General features: G+C 39.9%; 1 protein-coding gene across 1 annotated transcript in view; it reads left to right on the top strand.

Moving 5' to 3' along the window:
- The window catches only part of Crb1 (crumbs cell polarity complex component 1), a 140,608-nt gene that overhangs the window by 102,036 nt on the left and 17,824 nt on the right, over window positions 1-20,748 (top strand). Inside the window, exons 11-12 of the mRNA XM_005073446.2 lie at window positions 1,623-1,751; window positions 4,741-4,867. Of these exons, the coding sequence (XP_005073503.1) occupies window positions 1,623-1,751; window positions 4,741-4,867 (256 nt within the window). The remainder of the gene's footprint in view (window positions 1-1,622; window positions 1,752-4,740; window positions 4,868-20,748) is intronic.

Here is a 20,748-nt window from a genome sequence, read left to right on the forward strand (position 1 = left end):
TCTAAAATTGCAATAATAATCAGTGCCTCTTGCAACTACCTCACTTTTGTGCTATGTAGAGATAAAAATATTTTTTTCATTCTAAGTCGTGTTGCTTCTGTGTTGTTACTGTTTTTACAACTTACATTGCCTGGCATTTATTAAATAGTTGAGTCATTGTAGGGAGATAAGAGGGTTATTATTAACCAATAATATATTCCAGGACTTGGGCAAGACTATCTAAAGTGTAGCAGCCTGTAGACATCACTTGGATTCAGAGGAAGAATCTCTTGGCAGGCATTACACACGCAGCCACGCTTGTGAGAAGTTGTGTTCATCTTCACAACACCTATTATTGTTCAGAGCTCACAGAGGCAAGGCACAGTGAGAATGCTAAGTGATCGGGTTATTTAATAGATGCCATTTCCTGTAAGTCAACAGATTCATTTGTCAGTGAATAGTGTACCTGGTTAAAAGCAAGAGAAATTTGGAATCAAAATGAGGAGTCTCAAGCAATGACCATGGATAAGAAAATATATGCCCTTGTAGTGAGTTCTCTGAAACTTTTTCCTGTATGATTCATCAAAATCAAGTGAAAAGAATAAAGTTCTTTAGAGTCCCTTCTAATGAACTCTTCAGAGGCTGTTGATTAAGCCAAGGTGTGTATAAAACTGGAGTTTTGCATTGCTAATGACCGTTTTTAGAGCTATTGACATCCTTGACACTTTTGAAATGTCCTTATGATATTTTCCTTTTGAAGTAGAATTGATTAGCTCTTTTATACCATCATGCAGCTGGATTTTTGTGTTAGCTTCAGTACATGACAGAACAAAAGTGAAGCTTCCTTTCACTTACTTTCCGAATATTTAGTCTGTATCTGAACACACACACACACACACACACACACACACACACAGCCAAAGGACCTGAGCAACACTCTTAAAATCTGTTTAAAAACAGCTCTTTCAAGCCTAGGTATTTTTTTTCTAGCAGTGTTTTCTTAGCCTTTAACAATCTGCTCTTCCTTTTATGCGGATTCTTTAGCCGGTTCAGCTTTGCTGCTGTACAAGGAGCCACATGCTGAACTCACATGCAGTTACATTGAGTATTATACACAAACCTCCTGGACAGTACTTGGCTTGCACTGTGCAAAGCTATGAATTATGAGAGAGGGAGCAGGCAAGTCTTGGCAGGGCAACTGTAGTTCAGCTCTGAAAGTCAACAGAGAAATCACATGAGTGCTTGAGTACCAGCATGTTCTCCTTGCTTTTCTGGCCTTTATAGAGATGCAATTTTCCTATGGCCTCTGTTGATTTATTAGAAAAGCAGCTGCAGATCTAGCTATGTGAGCTCCTTCCCAGCCCTAAATTTACTGCCACCCCATGCCATAGATCTTATCTCATGCAGGAACCTCTGTGGAGAATAGAAGATGGATGGCCATGTTGGTTGCAGAAGCCTCCAGCAGGGGCATTTGGCTGGAGAATGTGGTGTTTGTATAATGCAGCACAATCCAGCATTTACTGTTTCTCCAGCCTCAGTACTTAATTAGCCTAACACTGACTACATATATGAACTTTTCATTTTTTTCCCTTGAACGGAATGAACGAGATAAACAGCTGTGGCCATGACTTTTATCTCTCTAGACACAGCCGATTACCCTCAACAGCCTGTGGGAACGAGGAGACAAATCTCACTTGCTACAATGGAGGCAACTGCACCAAGGTCCAGGAGGACTGGAAATGTATGTGCCGGCCAGGTTTCACTGGAGAGTGGTGAGTCACACTAGAACTTTATGGGCAAAAGTTCTGAGCTAAAGAACAGTGGGATTGCCCAGGGTTCATTTTCTCCTCCAGTTTTTCATCTCAGTTCCCACAGGAAAATCTATGTTGAAATATAGGTCCAGACAGAATCAAGCAATAGAAAAGAAGAAAAATTACAGTGTAGGTCAAAGTATAGAATATTTTACCAGCCAAGACTTCAAGTAGGAAAATACAATTTTTAAAATATATAATGTTTTATTATTCTTTCCTATTAGTACTTCTGGATTCATAGAGTCCTCCACTCCCTTGACTAACTCTAATACATGATTTCAAAATATGATTACTTTTAAAGTAAAATAAAAGACATACCTAAATGATGCCTTATACGATTAACTGCACCCTAAAGTGTATGTACCCCTTTCCCAGGGAACTATTACTTCACAGAGAGCCCTTCAACTCTTCACCCAGTCAGGGTCTGCCACTGGAATCGGACAATCTGTGACCAGTTATGACTGCAAGTCGTGTATGCATTTGATCGGCTAGTGTGTGGGCAAGGACAAGAGAGAACATTCTCCCTGCTTTGATCAAATCTCCAAAGAGAAATCCATCCCCCAAACAGATACAAATCAGAGTCTATGGACACAGGCATTATGTACACAGATAAAACATAACATTTGTTTAGAACGAATCCAGGAACCTTACAATATCATCCTGAGACCTTCAAGCAAGATTTCATTGTGTGTGAACCTTACAATATCATCCTGAGACCTTCAAGAAAGATTTCATTGTGTGTGTGTGTGTGTGTGTGTGTAAAAGGAGTAGAGAAGTCCCATCCATTTTCCAGTCTATCACACTATGGCATGCATCTAATAAGTTGGCATTCAGTTGACCTCTGCTTTCACATCTTCAAAATATAAATTTATCTTCCCCCTAAATATAGACATCTCTTTACTGTCTTTAAATGCTGGTTGCTCCCTGGCTTAATATTAGTTCCCATTAACAGCACAATGAATAGGATTCATCCAATACCTTGATTTTCTCTCAGTAAATATTCCTATCTTCTCTGATACATATCAGTTTTCAAATTCATGCTTGCCATTTAAATTATTAAGATGGGGAAAGGGTTACTAATTTTCATTGCATCCAAATAAACTGCATTGATGAAAATTTATTTCAAGCAGTGAATGTGTGTTTAATATATTCTGATTTGCAAACACACTAAGCACCATTAGTTGATTCAGGAGAGCTTAGTGGATTTTTTTTGACTTTCCATCTATTCATTATCATCTTCTTTGTTTTGTTTTGTTTTGCTGTGGGGACTGGCTCTTATTTTAGCTCTGGTTTGTCTAGAACTTGCTACATAGAGCAGGCTCATCTTAAATTTGCTGTCACCCTTCTGCCTGTCTTGTCCCGTTGCTGGGATTTCAGGAATGAACACTGCATTCAGTCTTATTATTTTCTAATAATGGCTTCACTGGAGTTTATCATGCATATGAAAGTTTTGCTCAACTGTTTTGCTCAAAACAGAAATTGGTAAAAGAAATGAAAGAGTAGCAGAAGGAAGAACTGGAAATGTTTAGACAGTTCCCTAAGGCTTACGGCAGCAAATCCTCCACACAGTGGAGGATATGAAGACACTATTCTGCCTGCTTAAGCCTCCAGCTTCACAGTGTCATTCAGCAGGTTCAGATGATAGATGGTATGAGTACTGGCCACCCAGGACACAGAGTACTTGGCAAGCTCCAGAGAGTTGTCAGGTTTGGCTGGGATCTAATCAGGGAAGCCTTCTTCCAGCCCAGAAGCCAGGGCCATAAAAGGAAAATAGGGCCTCAGCTATGCTCGGTATCCTGCAGAGAAGGAGCTGTTTTCCTTGGAATGAATCTCCATTTCTGTCACACCAGGGATCTCACAGCTCCTCTACCTCAGCCCTTGCATTTGAGCCTGGTGAGAAGTCTCTGGCACACATGGAAGTTCTACTTTGGGGGAAGTGGCGATTCAAAACAGTTTCCATCATAAGCTGTTCTGCAGAGATCCAGAGGCTAAAATTTCATGAGTTACCTAAAGTAATACAAATGCCATCACCACTGTTCTGCCCTGAGGCCCTAACAGAGTGTTTATCACAAGATAGGTAAAACTACCCAATTAATCCATCAATGTCCAGGATTTGTTCACTATACACAATAATATTGCAAAAACCTAGAAGGACTGATTTGAAAGTATCAATAGAAGGATGTGCTGTTGTTTTAGTCAACCCCATTTGAATATTGCAGCAAAGAATCGACATATCACACACACACACACACACACACACACTTATTTACCCCACAGGTGTGTGTCATTTTGTGTTCATATGTCAGTTTTAAATATCAGAAAAAAAAATGTTGGTAGAAAAGTTGCTGGGCAGTTCCCCAATATTCATGGAACTTGGCATGGGTGGTAGTTCCTTCAGAAAGGCATATTTGATATCACTTACTAGAATGTTAGAGTTCTGGGTTACTACTAGAGGACAGATTTATCAACACTATCAACATGTTTTTTACTTACTATTGATTGTGTTAAAAAATGGAATTTCAAAGGAAAATAATTCAGCATCTCCCAGAATTAACCAATCGATCCTGGCAGAGACAGAACCTTTGCCATCAGGGTTTCCTCTGCCCTGTAGAGTGTCCTCCTAATATAACTGGCATTTATAATGTGGCAAACCCAACTGTGCTCTTAATGGACAAACAGGGCTTCTAAATATTTGCCAACATTTTCTTATTCAAATTAATTCAGTATGTGTGTGCATGTCTGTCCATCTGTGTGGATAATTTCCACAAAACTCAAAATCAAAGTGTATGAAAGGGTTCTTAAGTTATCTTTAAAGTCAACCTGTGTGTGTAATTAGATAGCATTGGTAATCACCCTGTGTCATGCTAGGAAGAGAGACAAACCACCGCTCCGTCTTACAGCCCATTTACTCATTCAACCCTGGGCTTCTGCTTCTCCATTCATGTTCAAGGTGTGAAGAGGACATCGATGAGTGTGCTTCCTATCCCTGCCTCCATGGAGGCCTGTGCAGGGACTTGGTCAACAGGTTCCAGTGCATCTGCGATGTGGCCTTCGCGGGGGATCGCTGTGAGCTGGACGTAAGCGGAATTTCTTTTTATGTGTCCCTCCTACTGTGGCAAAACCTCTTTCAGCTCCTGTCCTACCTCGTTCTGCGCATGAACGACGAGCCAGTTGTAGAGTGGGGTGCACAGGAAAATTATTAACAAAATTTTTATTTGCAATAAATGCCCTATCTCAGTGTAGGTCTTTGGGAAATGAGGGAATGGAACACATCTTGATGATGAAAATGCAAGTCTCTTTTAAGCCCACCACAAGCACTCTAGGTCTTTTATATTTTCCTATTCTACTTTTTAAATGAAAAGAATGTTCTTAATATAGCCAGACATATCTCTTTATCCAGTGTCCTGAATCCTAAGGCCCTGCCATCCTAAACATTTCCATGTTGAATGTTTTTATTGCAATTAGAAAACCTTTCCTCTTCACTACACTTTTGCATGTTCCAGTTTAAACTTTACCTCTGGCATGTGCTCTCTTCATTCCCATAAGTTATATGGAACATGAAAATTTGAAAAAATATCTATTGATTATTTTTACAGTCATGTGTGTATGCAAAGCCATTCTAATGAAGTTCAGACAGTTCTCTTCTATATGAAGAAGGGGGGAGTTTATTCCCAATAGTGTAGGGGAAAGACCGTCCTTCAGTAGCATCAGTCCTAATTTCACGGGGCATTCTTTCCATCAGAAAATAGCAAATAGCCTTTTCTCAATTTTTTAAAAATTTCCCCCTTTCTATTATAATTGAAAACTTTCTGTTACCTATTGATACATTTGTGAGGGCGTGGACTTTTCTATCAAGTTTTCCCTGGCCAATTATTTGTGATAAATATCTTTGGGTGGGGTATCATCCCAAAGGAGATGCTATTAGTGTTCATTGGGGGGATACTTTGAACCACTGAATAAACTCATAACATCACTGAAATAACAGTGCCTGCAAGATACCCTTCTGCCAATGTATCTATGTCTCCAGGGTCTGCCCTGCTTAAAGCACGAGGGTAACTTTTCTTTTACATGCTATTAATGCCCATTGAGTCGAGGTTGTTTTAAGGAAATCTTTTCACCTTGAAAATACCAAAGTGGATCTAAATACACCAGTCAGACAAAGGACAAGATGATACACTAGGAAAGTAAACAAACTACATTTTTTCCATTCATCTTTAGTAACAGATATTATGTAGCAGCCCTCACCCTGTGACAATCATTCCAAACTAGCAGCAATGTTAAGGTCTTCCATCCATTCTCATTGTTTTCCTCACATGTAAGTCTTTGTGTCCATACCATGGCTTCAGATAGCCTCTTGCAAAGTGATATTTTGTGGCCAGGAAGTTAGTGAAACTTTTCCAAAAATATTTGCATTCCTAAGTCTCTGCAATAATTATTAAGTAGATTATAGTCAGAGACCATATGTAGAGTTTCATGTTTACTCCCTTCTACACATGTCTTCAACTGTGTACCTACAGACTATTCTGAATGTGATCTGTTCCTTACACAATATATCTAAGGAGTGCTTATCCACAAAGCTTTTCTCTGTATTGTTCTGATGCTTCTGTTGTCACTGTAATTGCCAATTGCTCTTCTATTTTCTAACTGTCTCATTATCATTTGATAACATTTTGTTAAATTCTCTATTACCTCATTTCTCTGTGGTTCAAGTATGTTTATGTGACTAAGGATTTTACACATTTTCACAGAAAAATAAAGTCTTTTCTTTTGCATGTTCCTTTTGTTATTCTCTGGTGGCATGCATCTTTGTTTGCTTGAACTGTAGGTTACACAGAAAGAGATGACAAACAGGCATACATGCACACGCGTGAGCACACACACACACACACACACACACACACACACCAGAAATACACATGAATACTCATCTTTTCACTATTCTCTCCCCATCAGGCAAGCGATTCTAGAACAGAGTACAACCTCACTTGTTCTTATAGTTGACTTACACTGTTTCTGACTACAACCTCATTGATTCTTACTGTTGTCTTACATAAGCTGCTCTTAGTTTGACCTGGTCATGGGGACAGAAGTTCACATACTTGGGATATTCACACTTTCACACATGTTCTTGTGAATCAGATTTACTTGGAAAAAATCTCATTTCATTTTGCTTATGTTTGATCTTTAACATGTACCCCACAGGACTGTGATGGGTGTTGACTGCCTTCCTCCTTTGTAAGTGTACCAATAGGGAATGGGTTTAACCACTTTCTCTCTGCTGGAGATAAGAGAAGGGGGTTTTAGAGAAATACAATGTTTTGATTATATAAAGAGAATAGTAAATTCGGGTGGCATTGGTTCAGAAATCTGGAACAAGATTATGAGAAGCCATTTTTAAGCATATAATTTTTCCCAACTACACTTTTTTAGTACTATAGCAATAAAACTCTCTCTCATTCCAAGTTGTTCCCTAATTTTGTTGGAAGACATAGAAGTCATTTAGATCAATACTTCAAAATTAAAGCTCTTACAGGAAGTGTTGCTACACACAATTTGAATGTAATAATTTAGAGAAGAATCCTGTTTCAACTGCTAATGTCAATTCCGATACATATTGCTTTATTGTTCTCCATAACCTTCTTTTATTTACTCAACAATTGATCTAGTGAATACTTACGATATGCCATTCCTTTGTAACTCCTGGGTAAACAACCACGAATTAGACATGATGCCTGCCTACATAAAGCTAAAGGTAACAGAGGTAGAGGAGGCAGATAAATCAAGAAGAGAATTCTTCAGCCAACGTTGTGACAGAAGTAGCTTTTGGGGCCTGTGCAGCATGGGATTTCTGCCCAAAATTAAAACTGGTTGTAGAAGGCCAAGAAGGCATGTTTGCCAAAGACTATGGTGAGATTTCAAGGTAAGTAGGGACCTGATAGGAAAGGAAAGATGGGGCAGACAGCAACATTCCAAGCAGGAAGGGCTGTAAAGTTTGGACAGTGTGGCTGGAAAACAGAGGGAGAGCGTGGGAAGACTAAGCCGTAGAAGCAAGTGGGAAAATGCTTAGAAGTCATGGAAAGACTTGCTTTTCATCCTAAATACATTGGGAAGTCTTTGAAATGCTTCAATCAGAAAACTGACAATTGCACTTACACTCTCAAAGATCACTGGAACTTCTATGTAAAAATGGATTAAAGGACAGACAAGACTTCACTAATAAATACATAGTGAAGAGGTTACCGAAGTAACATGGACAAATGAAAGGAAATTTTTGAATTGCCAGGTGTAGTACCAAATGCAGAGATGGGTCTCCACAAACAAAGTCTGAAGCTGTCTGACCTAATGATTGTGGGCAACAAAGTGTAGTTCTCTAGTGACAGTCAGTTCAATACAATGAAAGCTAGCTGAAAGACGGATCCACTGAGTAAATGAATGACTATAAATAAAGCTTTGAAAACAACTACAATATCATTTTATGCGTCACTATTTCAAATTTGATTAAATCTTGGCATAATATATAAAATTGAGACTCATGTTGTAGATATATTGAATCTATGGTTCCATGTTACCTGTGTCCAAGCCATTTGTGGTATTTCCTGTTGCTCTGCAATGGTACTACCTTAAACTAAAAGCAGTACACCCTTGTCATCTTTATCCTTGCTTAGGGTCTCATCCCTGACCTTTATTATATTGTGTGGGTTAGGAGCCTGACAGCTCTCATCTACACTCAAAGGGAATGGACCCAAAGACGGTATAAAGGATGTAGATAGAGCACTGGGTCCACCTCAAGAGTTTATCTGCCACACCTCACTCATCACTAGTCTCTGCATTCTGAGCTATAGTCTGCACATTTTTCTCTACTCTGACAACCCATTTGTAAAGAAGTCACTGGTTGTTTTCTACATTTCAATTCTACATTTGCAATTTCTATATATTTTACTTCTTGCAAACCAATCCTTTCTTTTGTCGAGGTTGTAATGTTTTCACTGCATTCCTGTTTCGCTTTACTTTAAAAATGATTATGAACCTGTGTATTAGTCCTTTACAGGCTCTTCTCACATGTTAAGCTCTTAAAGTGCTCATCCACTTATTTTTTTTGTTCTGTTGAACTTTGCACACAACAGAATTTTCTTCCTGTGGTTTATAATTGCTATTGCTGAAGACAACTTATGAGGGTTCATTTCATCCTTGCTCTGGAGTGAATCTCTGTATGGCAACTCATACAAATGTCTTAGTTTGGAAATTTTGCTGGGGAACTACTTGAGTTTCATCACTCCAATGTAGCCTATCTTTGTATTTTCAGTATTGATATTCTTAACAGCACAGGTGACATGATTTAGCCTTCCATGACAGATTTTGGTGGGAACTCTTCATAGATTATTTCCCGGCTGCCTCTCCAGCCTCAGTTCTTAGATACCCACCTACAACTCTACTTTCCAGCTAGACAGTGCTACTCATCTTCAGCTTCCTGGCATTTGAGACTCTCTCTCTTTATACTCCTCTTTCCTTCTCTTTCTGTCTCTGGAAAATTCTTACTTTTCCTGAAAACTAGGGTCTAAAAGAACTTCTCTAGGCTCTGGCCCCAGCAAAAGTTACTGTATTCTTTGTTATTTGTACTTCTTTTTAGTGACTATTATGGGATCATCTTAGAATAAACCCCCAAAACAACATTCAACACTAAATTTCTCTAGGTCAAGGACTACCTAACACATCTGACACAATAAAAGAATTATCACTTCAAGGATTTTAAGAAGTAACATCACTTTCTTTTCTTGATAGTTTGATGTTTAATGTGGATGAGTGTTTTTTCTTGGATGAAGCTTGCCATGATACTGTAGCAAGTGAGAACATGTGAAATCTTTATAACACAAGTGAGGAGCTGTTTTTAGAGGCTTAACAATGTCACCAGGGAGGTAATTTTGTCAGCTTGTGCTCACTTATCCTTTAGCTGTATTATCCTTTAGTTGTATATTGTAAGAGTTGCTTGAAATATTTGCTAATCCCTGCACCTGAGTCTTGTTGGGCTTGGTCTCCATTGGTTAAATGACCTCCCACACATGGCAATAGTTGTTTTGCTTCTTTGCCTTGTAATTTTGAATTACATCATGAGTAATCTAACTCATGGTGTAACGACTAGGAATTTTTTATAGCCCTTCTAAAGCAATGCTTTGATTTAGCAAGCAGTCACCTATCTAAATCAAAGTCCCAACCCTGGGATGGTGACAGCTCTGGGGACACCATGCAAATCTGTGCTCAGCTCTCCCCTCAGCAGGACAGCTTGCAGTCTGCTCACATGGGTACTTGTTAGGGTCTAGCCAGTGGTTTGAGAGGAAGGAATCATTTCCAGAATTAGACTCCTCCTCCATAGCTTTCTTTCCAGAATTTTCTTCTTCAGTTTCCAGTTTCTGTCATAAACCATTTGACTCTAGTTCTTCAAGACTGCAAAAGTGTCTTCAGTTTTAGTGAACTGAGTACTGTATTCAGAAAACAAGCTGAAAAATTAAAGTCGCCAGTGTTCTCTGCCCTCTGAGCTCAGATCCTCTACAGCCCCATACACACTTCTGTTACTCACCAGTGCTCTTGGGTTGACCTGTCATTCTATCCACATTTTAGTTGTGAGTGCCCGAAAGTTGGCAAAATAGAAGAAAATTTTATTATCACCAGAAGGAGAAGTTGCAATTTTAAATAGGCCATCTCAATTCTCCTGCTATCTATGTTCTCAGGCCACCTCTGTGGTACAGGTTTTCTTTGGGGGCATCACATTCAAAGGGAAACCTCAGGAATGTCCAGGATAGAGCAAAGGATATCTTAGAAATAGAAGGAGGATAGAGGAACAGTTTCTCTAGAAAATACAGATTGAAGGGAAGTACAAACACCTGTTGCAGAATATTTGTTTACACTGTGAAGATGTGTCTTTGCCAAGACACATAATAAATAATATGTGCTGAATAGATAGCCGAATGACAATAGCTAGGCAGGAAGAGGTTAGGCAGGACTTCCAGGGCAGAGAGGACTCTGGGAAGAAGAAAGCCAGAGATGCTAATGAGACAAGGAGAGGGTCAGACATGCATAATGAATGAAAGGTTAAAAGTCACATGGTAAAATGTAGATTAGTAGAAGCAGGTTAATTTAAATTATAAGAGCTAGGTAAGTCTGGGCTTTCATATTTAATAATCAGTCTCTGTATCATTATTTGAGAGCTGACAATCCACATGTAGTCCTACAAGAAAGCTTGTTACAACCACCACTGTGGTGATATATTATTCATGATTTATTAAAGCTTGGCTGAGGGTAGAGAAAGCAAAACTATCCACAAACCATAGAGTCAGGCAATGGTGACGCACACCTTTAATCCCAGCAGCCACACTAACTAGTCCTAGAGCCAGGTGGTGGTAGCACACACCTTTAATCTCAGGATTCGAGAGACAAGCAGATGGATCTCTGTTAGTTCAAGGTTATACACTGAGCCACATGAAATTGATCCAGTCCTAAAGAGAAACAGTTTACACAAAGGTGATCTCAGCACTTGGGATTACATGCCTTTAATCCCAGGATTTGAGAGGTATAAAAGAAAGAGGCAGCACCCTGGGATTGGAGTCTAAGGCTTGGTGGGGACAGGATTGCAGTCTGAGGTTTGGTGGAGTAATTTATTCTCCAGCCATGCTGAAGACAGGACAGCCCTTTCATCCTAAGGTAGAAGTAAGAGCTAGTAGCCAGCTTCTTTGCTTACCTGTAAATCAGCTTGAACTCCAGTATCTGTCTGTGGGCTTTAACTTTTCGTGTTATACACCAATTCACAGCTTCTGGTGGTTACCATTGGAGTGTGAATAATAAGTTCATTGTGCATTGAAATTGAGAGAAAAAGAAGACAACCCACGGACATCATTTATAGGAAGATTTCAAGTCAGCATAAGTAAAAATGAGCCAACATTAGAACTCCTCAGCAATGTTCCAAATTGATTTGCACCAAAGTGAACTCCCACCTTAGAAGCCTCCAAATAGAATCTGAGTAACAATGCCAGGAGTCTTGTCAAGAATATTGTGCATTCACTGGGAGAGCTGCATAGACTTGGCAGGTTCATAAGCACAGACCATAAACCAAATCAGCACAGTTAGTGTGTTTGCATCTCAAAAATCTGCTAAGGTTACATGGTGTGTTACTTATGATAGCAGAATGATGGGTTTGAATGAGAACAGAATTTTCTACTCAACTAAAACTTGAGGGAAGCTGTAGATTGTCAGGCCAAATAGCTGACCCAAATCTCCTGACCCTTAAAAAAGGGAGGATTGGGAAAGATATACTTGTGAATTTCAGATCATTAACACATTGGATCATGTGATAGTGATGAAACGTTTGAGAATGTGGAATCTCCTTAAGAATGTATATTTAGGTACACTGATTTATTGTGCTGGTTTCTTTGAAATCGAAACCCATCAGCTCTGTCCCATTTAGAACTCCAAAGGCACCTTTATTCCGAGAAAAAACAAGGTTGAACCATGATGGTTCATATTCACACAGGATGTCTGCCCTGCTCCCCAATCAATCATTTTCAGGCAGAAGTGGTAAAACCAGAGCATAGAGCCAGCAAACCATAGAGCCTTTGGGAAAGTTTATTTGAAAACTTTCTTCCTTTCTTTTTCTTTCTTTCCCTTCCTTCCTTAAATCATTCAATTAAAATAATGCTGTCAGAAAGATAGAAAGATATAGGAGAGCTCCTGTTGGGATTAAGTTAATGCTCATTCAACCATTATTGAAATGCATATCACCAAAGTATTGACATAATAAAGAAATTACATGAGCATTTCATATGGCTCAGTCCACTGTATGACATGTGTTTGATATCTGCCAAGATGCTGTTTCTCCAGAGTTTTGAGTTATTAGTGTGAAACAATGTACTAGAGAGTTTAAAGGGATTTTAGCCACTATCAAATCCAACTCCTTTTTTATATAAAAGAACAAGAATCTAAGTATGGAGAGGGGGGTGCCTGAATTAAGTTATAAAATATTGAGTCTTGGGGCTCAGAGGTGGCACACTGGATAAAAGCACTTGCTGTTTTTTTCAGCAGACAGTTCAGCTCCATCACCTGCATCTGGGGTGCAGCTGTAACTACAGCTCCAAGGAAGTTGAGACTTCCTTGTGGCCTCCACCAGTACCCCACACATGAGAGTATGTGCATGCAAGAGGGCATACACACCCACAAATCTTCAACATATCAGGTCTCCCAATTCACTGTTCGATATTCTTTCCTTCCCTACCCTGACACAGTAAATCATTTCTCCACCTTCCAGACAGGTTACAAATAGGATTCTCCCAGTAGCCTAAAACACTGTATTGCCTCTACAGATGAAACTAATTTTGAAGAATAAAAATGCATAAAGTTCAATCAGCACTGGCCCTATATCCATGAAAATATAGTCATTCTAAAGACGTTAAAACATCTTGAAGGGAGATGTCATGAACATTATCATACTATTTTATGTTTTTGGAGGGCAATTTTTCAATTATATTTCTGTACAGACAGCTTAGCAGTGTGCATTTAATTCACTTTAGTAGCAAGTTCAGATATAGGACCCAGAGTGTTGCCTCCCCTGTGGCAGCTGATCTCATTGTATCTGTCATTGTAATTGGTCTTAATAGGTCCCACCAGCTTAGCCAGAGCACCGTTGTCTTCTGAGTTAACCTGTGGGAAGGCAGCCATGGTACATGTCTTCCAAGGGACCAGCTACCCCAGCCTGGCCTCCTGTAGTAAGGACTCCCATCTTGTGACACAGGGCAGGTAGGACACCAAAGCTCAATAGGGTCTACATTGTGTATGATCACCGCAAGCTGAGCCTTCTTGTTCTTTACCGGGGTGGTGACTGTGTTGACCCCTGCTTGAAGGACAGGTGATTTCTTAGTGGGGACATCCCCTTTGCCACCAGCTTTTTATCTCAGCACGGACCATCAGACTCTGCTTTTTCTCCTCCTTTCTGGCCTGTACTTGTGGGCAAGCTTAAGCAGCTGGGTAGCTCTACTGGTCTAAAGTCTGGGTGCCTTGATTAATGGCAGCAGGTACTTTGAGCAGTCTAACGAGGATGTCCCTTTGTCCTATCCAATACTGAAGTTGGTAGGCATTTTCTCAGAGGATTTGCAATGTTTTGACCTCTAGCTTCTTCATGACAGCAGGGGCTAGGGCCACCTTCTTCCCCTCAGCCTTATGTCCTCTGGGCATCTTGCTCAGCTGGAGAAGAAAGCTCGTATTTTAATGTAAAGATCTTAGGAAAGTGAAAAAAATAAAGATAAATCCAGCTTGATAAATATAATGGAAGGGTGAGGAGACAAAAGAGATTCAGGTCCCTGTATCTCATTCCTTTAATAAATATTTCCAGCAACTTTATGAGATACATATAACAATATCCATCTTAATGATGGGAACAATGAATCTAAGGCTCCCACAGGTGCTAAGTAAGTATTGAACCACTAAGGTAGATCCTACAGTCTCTTTTTAACTTTTATTTATTTTAAAAGAGGGTCTCACTGAGTTTCCCAGATTGGCCTTGAATTCACTCCAGAGCTCAGGCAGTCCTTGAATGTATGATCCTTCTGCCATCTGCCATTCAATTTGTGATCCTCCTGACCCTCAAGCGTCTGGGATCACAGACCTAAACCACTAGCCTGGCTCTGCTGCACAACACTATAGATTGATTTCAAGGTAAGTTACTCCAACACACTTGTTTATTTACCATTTATTTGTATTAAATGCATGAAGTATAAAACAGGAAAGTATGCTTAGTTGAAAACTTTCTCATTTGCAATTTAGAAACACATAAACAGGGTTTGTAGAGAGAAATTTCTAAAAGCATTCCACTTTCACTAAACATGCTATGAAAATGCAGAAATGGGAGAGATTCTGGTGCAATTAGAAATAATCCATATTTACAACTACTACAAACTGTCTCCTGTTTAAGAAAGATTGAATTTATGACTCCAGAATTTTTTCCCTCTTACAATAATTCTGAGAGAGCTTTTAACCCTTATTTTAAATGAACAAATGGAAACATAAAAGGGATTGCATAGGTTACTCAAGTTTGTGCAGTTGGGGAGCGTTAGACCTGGAGTTGAATCAAGCTTTTCATTTCCAAATTTCATGCTCAGGAAAGAGCTGTGGTCTGTGAGCTAAGACTCAGGAAGGGACTGCAGTGTGATGGGCATGCGTTTCCCTGATACTGTGAACCAGACTGGGTGGTAATGTTCATTCTTTTCAGTTCAGCCCCAAAACTTTGTTCCTGTAGTGTCAGTTGCCAAATTTCCAGAAGATACAAGTAAAAGCTATAGAGAAAAGAGGGCCAAGAAAAACAAAATAGAAAGGACTTGAGGAACGAACAGACACATCTAGCGGCAAAGTCCATCTTTACCCTGGCTGTACAAACAACAGAGCATACTTAGAAGTTAGTTGATGGGTCAATCCAAGGGAACTTTTGAAGCCCCAGCATTTGAGGATGTAGGCATTCATTGATGCCCAGTAAGTACAGCAAGAGGTGGGAAAATCTCCTTCACATAGTAAAAATAAGCTTTCATTAACCCGAGAAAGAAGCAGAAAATGAAAATAAATGCAGCAAGGACTAGAAATAATTTATGAATGACAGAATCATAAATCGCTTTTGAAAGGATAGAGTTGTGCTTAGTTGCAAAGGCTGATGTCAAGGACAATGCCGACTGGCCCACGTCCCCAGGCTCTTCCTGCAAACAGAGCCCTGGCCAGTGGCACAGCAGTCTTAGGCTGTATGGCAATGTCTTGTGTGCTGAATTTGGCCTGCAGAAAGACACCCCCATAATGACATTCTCTTCCAATTATAATTTTAAAAAGCACTGTTACTTACCATAGAGTTTTCACTGATTAGTATTCAGGAGCAAATAAATATAGTGCTATATATTTGTCCAAAGAGGATAAATGGCCAGCAGGTATATGACAAGATGCCTAGCATCAATAATCATAATAAGGACTGTAAATCAAGACCACTGTGAAATACCACCTCATACATGCTAAGATGACTATAACTAACCAAACAATAGGCAACAAGTACCAGTTAGGATGGAGAGAAACTGGAACGGTGCTACTGAAAATGTAAAACAGTACAGCAACCACAAAACATTAAAAACATAATTATCACTATTTGTGAATTAAATTATTAAAGTAATGCTTCCCTATGTTTCCTCCTTTATCCCATCAACACTTTTCCTTTATAATGTCAGGTAATTTTTTTTCAAGACCAATGAATCTATTGAGCAAAAACTGTCTGCACATGGGTGAAAGACATCCTACCAAAGAATGGATAGACAGTCTGTCAGGGCCTACATCTTTTAAGAAAACCTATTCTTCTTCCCCAAGCAGCCTTCAGTTGCCAGTAGCTCCTTAGCTAGGGATGGGGCTTCATAAGCCCCTCCTCTAGCCAAGTTGGTGTTTGGGTTGGCTTGTTCTTGTGCAGGTCATGCACATATAGTCTCAGTCACTCACTTATGCAACAGCACTGTCATGTCTAGCAAATAGTATTTTGCTGTCCACTACCTCTGGTTCCGATAATCTTTCTGCCCCCTCCTCCTCAATCATCACTGTGTCTTCCAGGGAAATGGTATGGCACAAATATCCCATTTAGAGCTGGATACCCCACAGTCTTTTCTTCTGTATGCTGGCAGATGTGGGTCTCTATATAATCAACATCAACTGCAAAATAAGCTTTGATGAACATTAAGGGACGCACTAATATATGGGGCATGTATACTAAATTGCAGTACAGTTTATTACTGTGCATTTAGCAGACTAAAAACTACTATGTTCTCCCCAGTGCTTATGACCTAGACAGGTACAGATTTGGTACCCAGTTAACAGTACCCGAATTGGCTCACGCTTGAATGTCAAAAGGCAACTTGCAGGAGACTGTTCTTTCCTTTCATCCTGTGGGTCTCAGAGATTGAACTCAGGTTATCAGAATTGGAATCAAATGACTTTACCTTCTGGCCATCTCTACAACCATACTCCCTTTATTTATTCTTTATGAGAACTTCTGGCATTGCTGCCAACAGTCAAAAATGGAATTGTGATAGATCATGCTGGGACCTGCTAGTATGCAACTGATAAATGCATGAGTTCCCTTCTCTGGAGCAGGTCTTAAATCCAATCAGAATGAAGTTAGCTCTCCCCATAATAGTCATGGCACTATTTCATCTGAGGGCACATTTTACCTGACTAGAGTTTGGTCTCAGCTAACTCTAATCCCTCATACCTCTTCGGGTTTAGAGTTGGCTTTGACCACTGACAGTTTTTTCCACAGCTATGTGCATGGCACTCTCTGGTACCATGAATACAAGCCTGCAGTGAAGAAACCTCCATCATAGTTCCAGCTGATTTACCTATGTCAGGTGACGGAAGTCTGTCTTTAGGTCTTATCATTAAGTTCTGGGTGACAGCCAAGAGCAATGGCCATAGCTTCAATGCTGTTTGGTGGAGCATCTGAGATCCCCCTGACCAACAACACGTAGGGAGGCATAAATGTTACATAATGTGAAATTTTTTTTAAAAATTACTTATGCTACAAATTTAACAATTATAAATACTGAGAGCTGATTTGTGGGGCTATAGGAAAGGCTCAGGAGCCTTATTTATTGCTCCTTCAGAGATCAGAACTCACTGTAACCCCAGCTCCAGGAAAACTGACACTCAGTGTTGGCCTCTGCTGGTATCTACACTCACATGTGCACACACACAGACACACACACCGAAGGTAAAATAAAATCACCTTTAAAAAAGATAACTGATTTACAACTGGCAATTGTTTTATTATAATCACTTAAAACTTTCATGCTTAAAATAGTTATTTAAGGAATAAATGCTTTTCTATATGATCTTCTTAAGCATCAAAAACTTTGAAGAGTGTGTTTGTTTAAAAGGTTAATAACTCTAATGGCTATTATTTTTTCTTACAGTTGTTAACTAGTGAAGCACAGATTTGTTTCATATGAAATTTTCTAGTCTATTTAAAGTTAATTACAAGTGCTGGTTATTATAGTATGGCCTTATAATTTGACAGGAAAGACTGATGCAGAAGGATCACAAGCTTGAAACCATATCAAACTACAGCAAGATCCGTGGCAGTCCAGGCTGCAGAGCAAGATTAACTAAAGATTTAAAGAAAAAGAATAAAAATTCTAAAACAAAACAAAAAGACCAAAGAAAAAGAAAAAACATTGAAAGACCAACTATATACAGAGAAGAAGCAATAAATACATGTATAATAACTAAAAATAGAAGAGATTTTTACTAAGTTCTATTTTTATCATTTTTGTATAAGCAAACTGGGTTGTTGTTACAGAAATTGCAATCAACATGTAGCATTGCATCCACGACTCAAAGTTCAGAGAAATCACGTTGTTCATGTTGAATTGAAATTTCTTACAGACGGGCTCTTTCCAGAACAAATTTCAGAGGAGGTTTAGATCCATAAAGACCTAACTTGTGACAAAATCACACAGACACCCAGGTCATGTCAGAGCTGGCCTCCAGGCTACATCTGAGTCGATCTCCTCCATACTTATCAGACCATTTCCTTATATCAGTGGGTGATGTTGCTCAAAATCTTGGGTACTTGGAAAAAGAAAGGTACTTTCTCTTCATAGGAAGATATCCATGGTTTGACCATTAAAAATGTGTAGAACTCTAATCCTCCTGCATTAAACCAGTAAGAGCCAAGTAGCACGGCACCTTTGAAAACCTCATGCCCCTTGCTGTTTATAAAATACTTGTTTCATTCTCCTCTGCCTAGTGGAAGACATTTGTCGCCAAAACCTTCCAATAAAGAATTCTTTGCTCAGTTCCTGTGATCCCCATGTGTGCTGTCTATTCCCCCAAGCAGTTCAAACACTCCTCTGTTGTGCATTTTTACAATGGCAGCAATGCCTCAGGTCTGAAGAGTGTTTACTCAGAGTCATTAAGTATATTTATCTTATTATCTATGATAGTCTTTCTTAGAAATTAGTCAGCCCCTTTTCCTGATGGGAACCCAAAGACACGGCAGCATGTCTTCCTTATGTTTACGAATTCAAGGCAGTCAATCATGCCTGCAAAGAGCATGCAGTGTTTGTTGGAGGAATGGATGGATGGGTGGTGGGAATGTGGTATCTTGGAGAGGAAAGGGTAACCTTGCTGGGGTAGGAGGGCAGGCGAACCTCACACACGGAGGATATTCAGTCAGGAATTTAAATAGTGAAGAAGTGTTTTCTTCACAAAATAAAAGCACATTTCCCTTGATATACATTTTGTGTTGTATGATTCTCTGTTTTCAAAGTGTGAATTTAAATTGTTTTTCGCTGGGGAAATTAATTTGCAAATAAAATCCTGTGCCTGTTATCAGAGAGAACTCAGAGTGCATACAGTGCTGGAGGTTCGTTATGCTTATAATGGCCTTGACTGATGATTTATTTCTCTCTGTAACTGGGTTTTATTTCTGAATGTAGAGAAGGGACAACCTGGGAGGCAACCATTAAAGCCATGGGCTTCCTTAGGGATCATGGAACCGGCTTTACAGGGAGGAGTAAGGGAACGAACTTTACAGCATAAGGCTGGAGTCCCTCAGCAACAGGACAGAGCAACATGCCAAGGAAAAACAAATGGCTGTAGGACAGATGAGGATCCAGAAAAAAAGCCGTTGTGTTCGTGGGTGGAAAGAGCCCCGGAGTCTAAAGATCTGGGGACTGTGGGTAGGGATTTCTGCGCATGCATCGAATGTGCCCTCAGTAAACTCAACGCTGACCGCATTTCACAAATCTCACGGTCAGAAAAGACCCACACGATCTTTTCCAAGTACTCTCCCCTTTCCTGCAAGGGACTGGGCTGTCCACGCCCACCTCCTCACTGCTAACCCACCCTCACTCTATGTCACCTTCATCCTTCGGCATTTGCCGTTTACCACTCCCTGTGGGACTTGCTGATATTCTGGGCTGCAAGGCAGCAAGTCCAATGCTCATGACAATACTGGGAGCGGCTGAAGTCTGTTCCTTCTGTGTTTCCCCTGCACGCTAGAGAATGAAGATCTTCCCAAAGTAACCATTTCACAGTGTTTCTTTGATCTCTCTAGCAATGGGGATGGAATGGGGAGAGAAAGGAAGACAGAGAATCAGTGAAATATGATACATAATCCTCGCCATAGCAGTTTCACGGAAAGTATAATCCGCGTAAAGCAAGAAGTACCTGAATAATATACCCCCAAACAATCAATCCCTAGTTTGTGTTTCTGAGAGCACAGTATAAATTCACGGAAAGACAACCAGTAAGAGTGATTGCATCAGAGGTTTGCTTGGAGGATATGGGATTAAATTAAAGCATGAAATATGAGAAAGTTCTTTTAAAAAACAGAACAAAAAGCAGGATCACATTCAGGAGAGGAAAACATGTCCTAAGTGAGGGGTAGAAGGGTAGTGGGGATACTGTTTCCTCAGAATGAGGACCAGGGCTTGGGTACGCATGACTGGAAAGGTAAAGCTGGGAAATAGGAGGCTGTAAACTCAAATAAATTAAGGGTGGGGCTAGATTATGGCTGTAACCATTTAACCTTCTGTGACCATCAGGTCACAAAAGGAAGATCTCATAGGTCAGTGCTGTGTCTTCCTGCAAATATTCCCTTAGCTTGTGGTATTTTGCTGGCTGTCTATCACTTTCTAGTTAGAAGGGATCCCTCTGGGCTGGAGAGTTGGCTCATCAGTTAAGAGCACGGGCTGTTCTTCCAGAGGACCTGGTTTTGAGTCTGAGCACCCACATGGTGACTCCCAAGCATCTGTAACTGCAGTTAGGGGGATCTGACTCCCCCCCTTTTCTAGCTTCCACTGGCACAGCAACACACGTGATCCCAGACGTACAAGCTGGGAAAAACACCCATATGCATTAAATAAATAAATAAATAAATATTTTAGAAGAGATCCCTCTTGGT

The sequence above is a fragment of the Mesocricetus auratus genome, unplaced genomic scaffold (assembly GCF_017639785.1).
Source record: "Mesocricetus auratus isolate SY011 unplaced genomic scaffold, BCM_Maur_2.0 Super-Scaffold_100676, whole genome shotgun sequence".
Taxonomy (NCBI): Eukaryota; Metazoa; Chordata; class Mammalia; order Rodentia; family Cricetidae; genus Mesocricetus; species Mesocricetus auratus.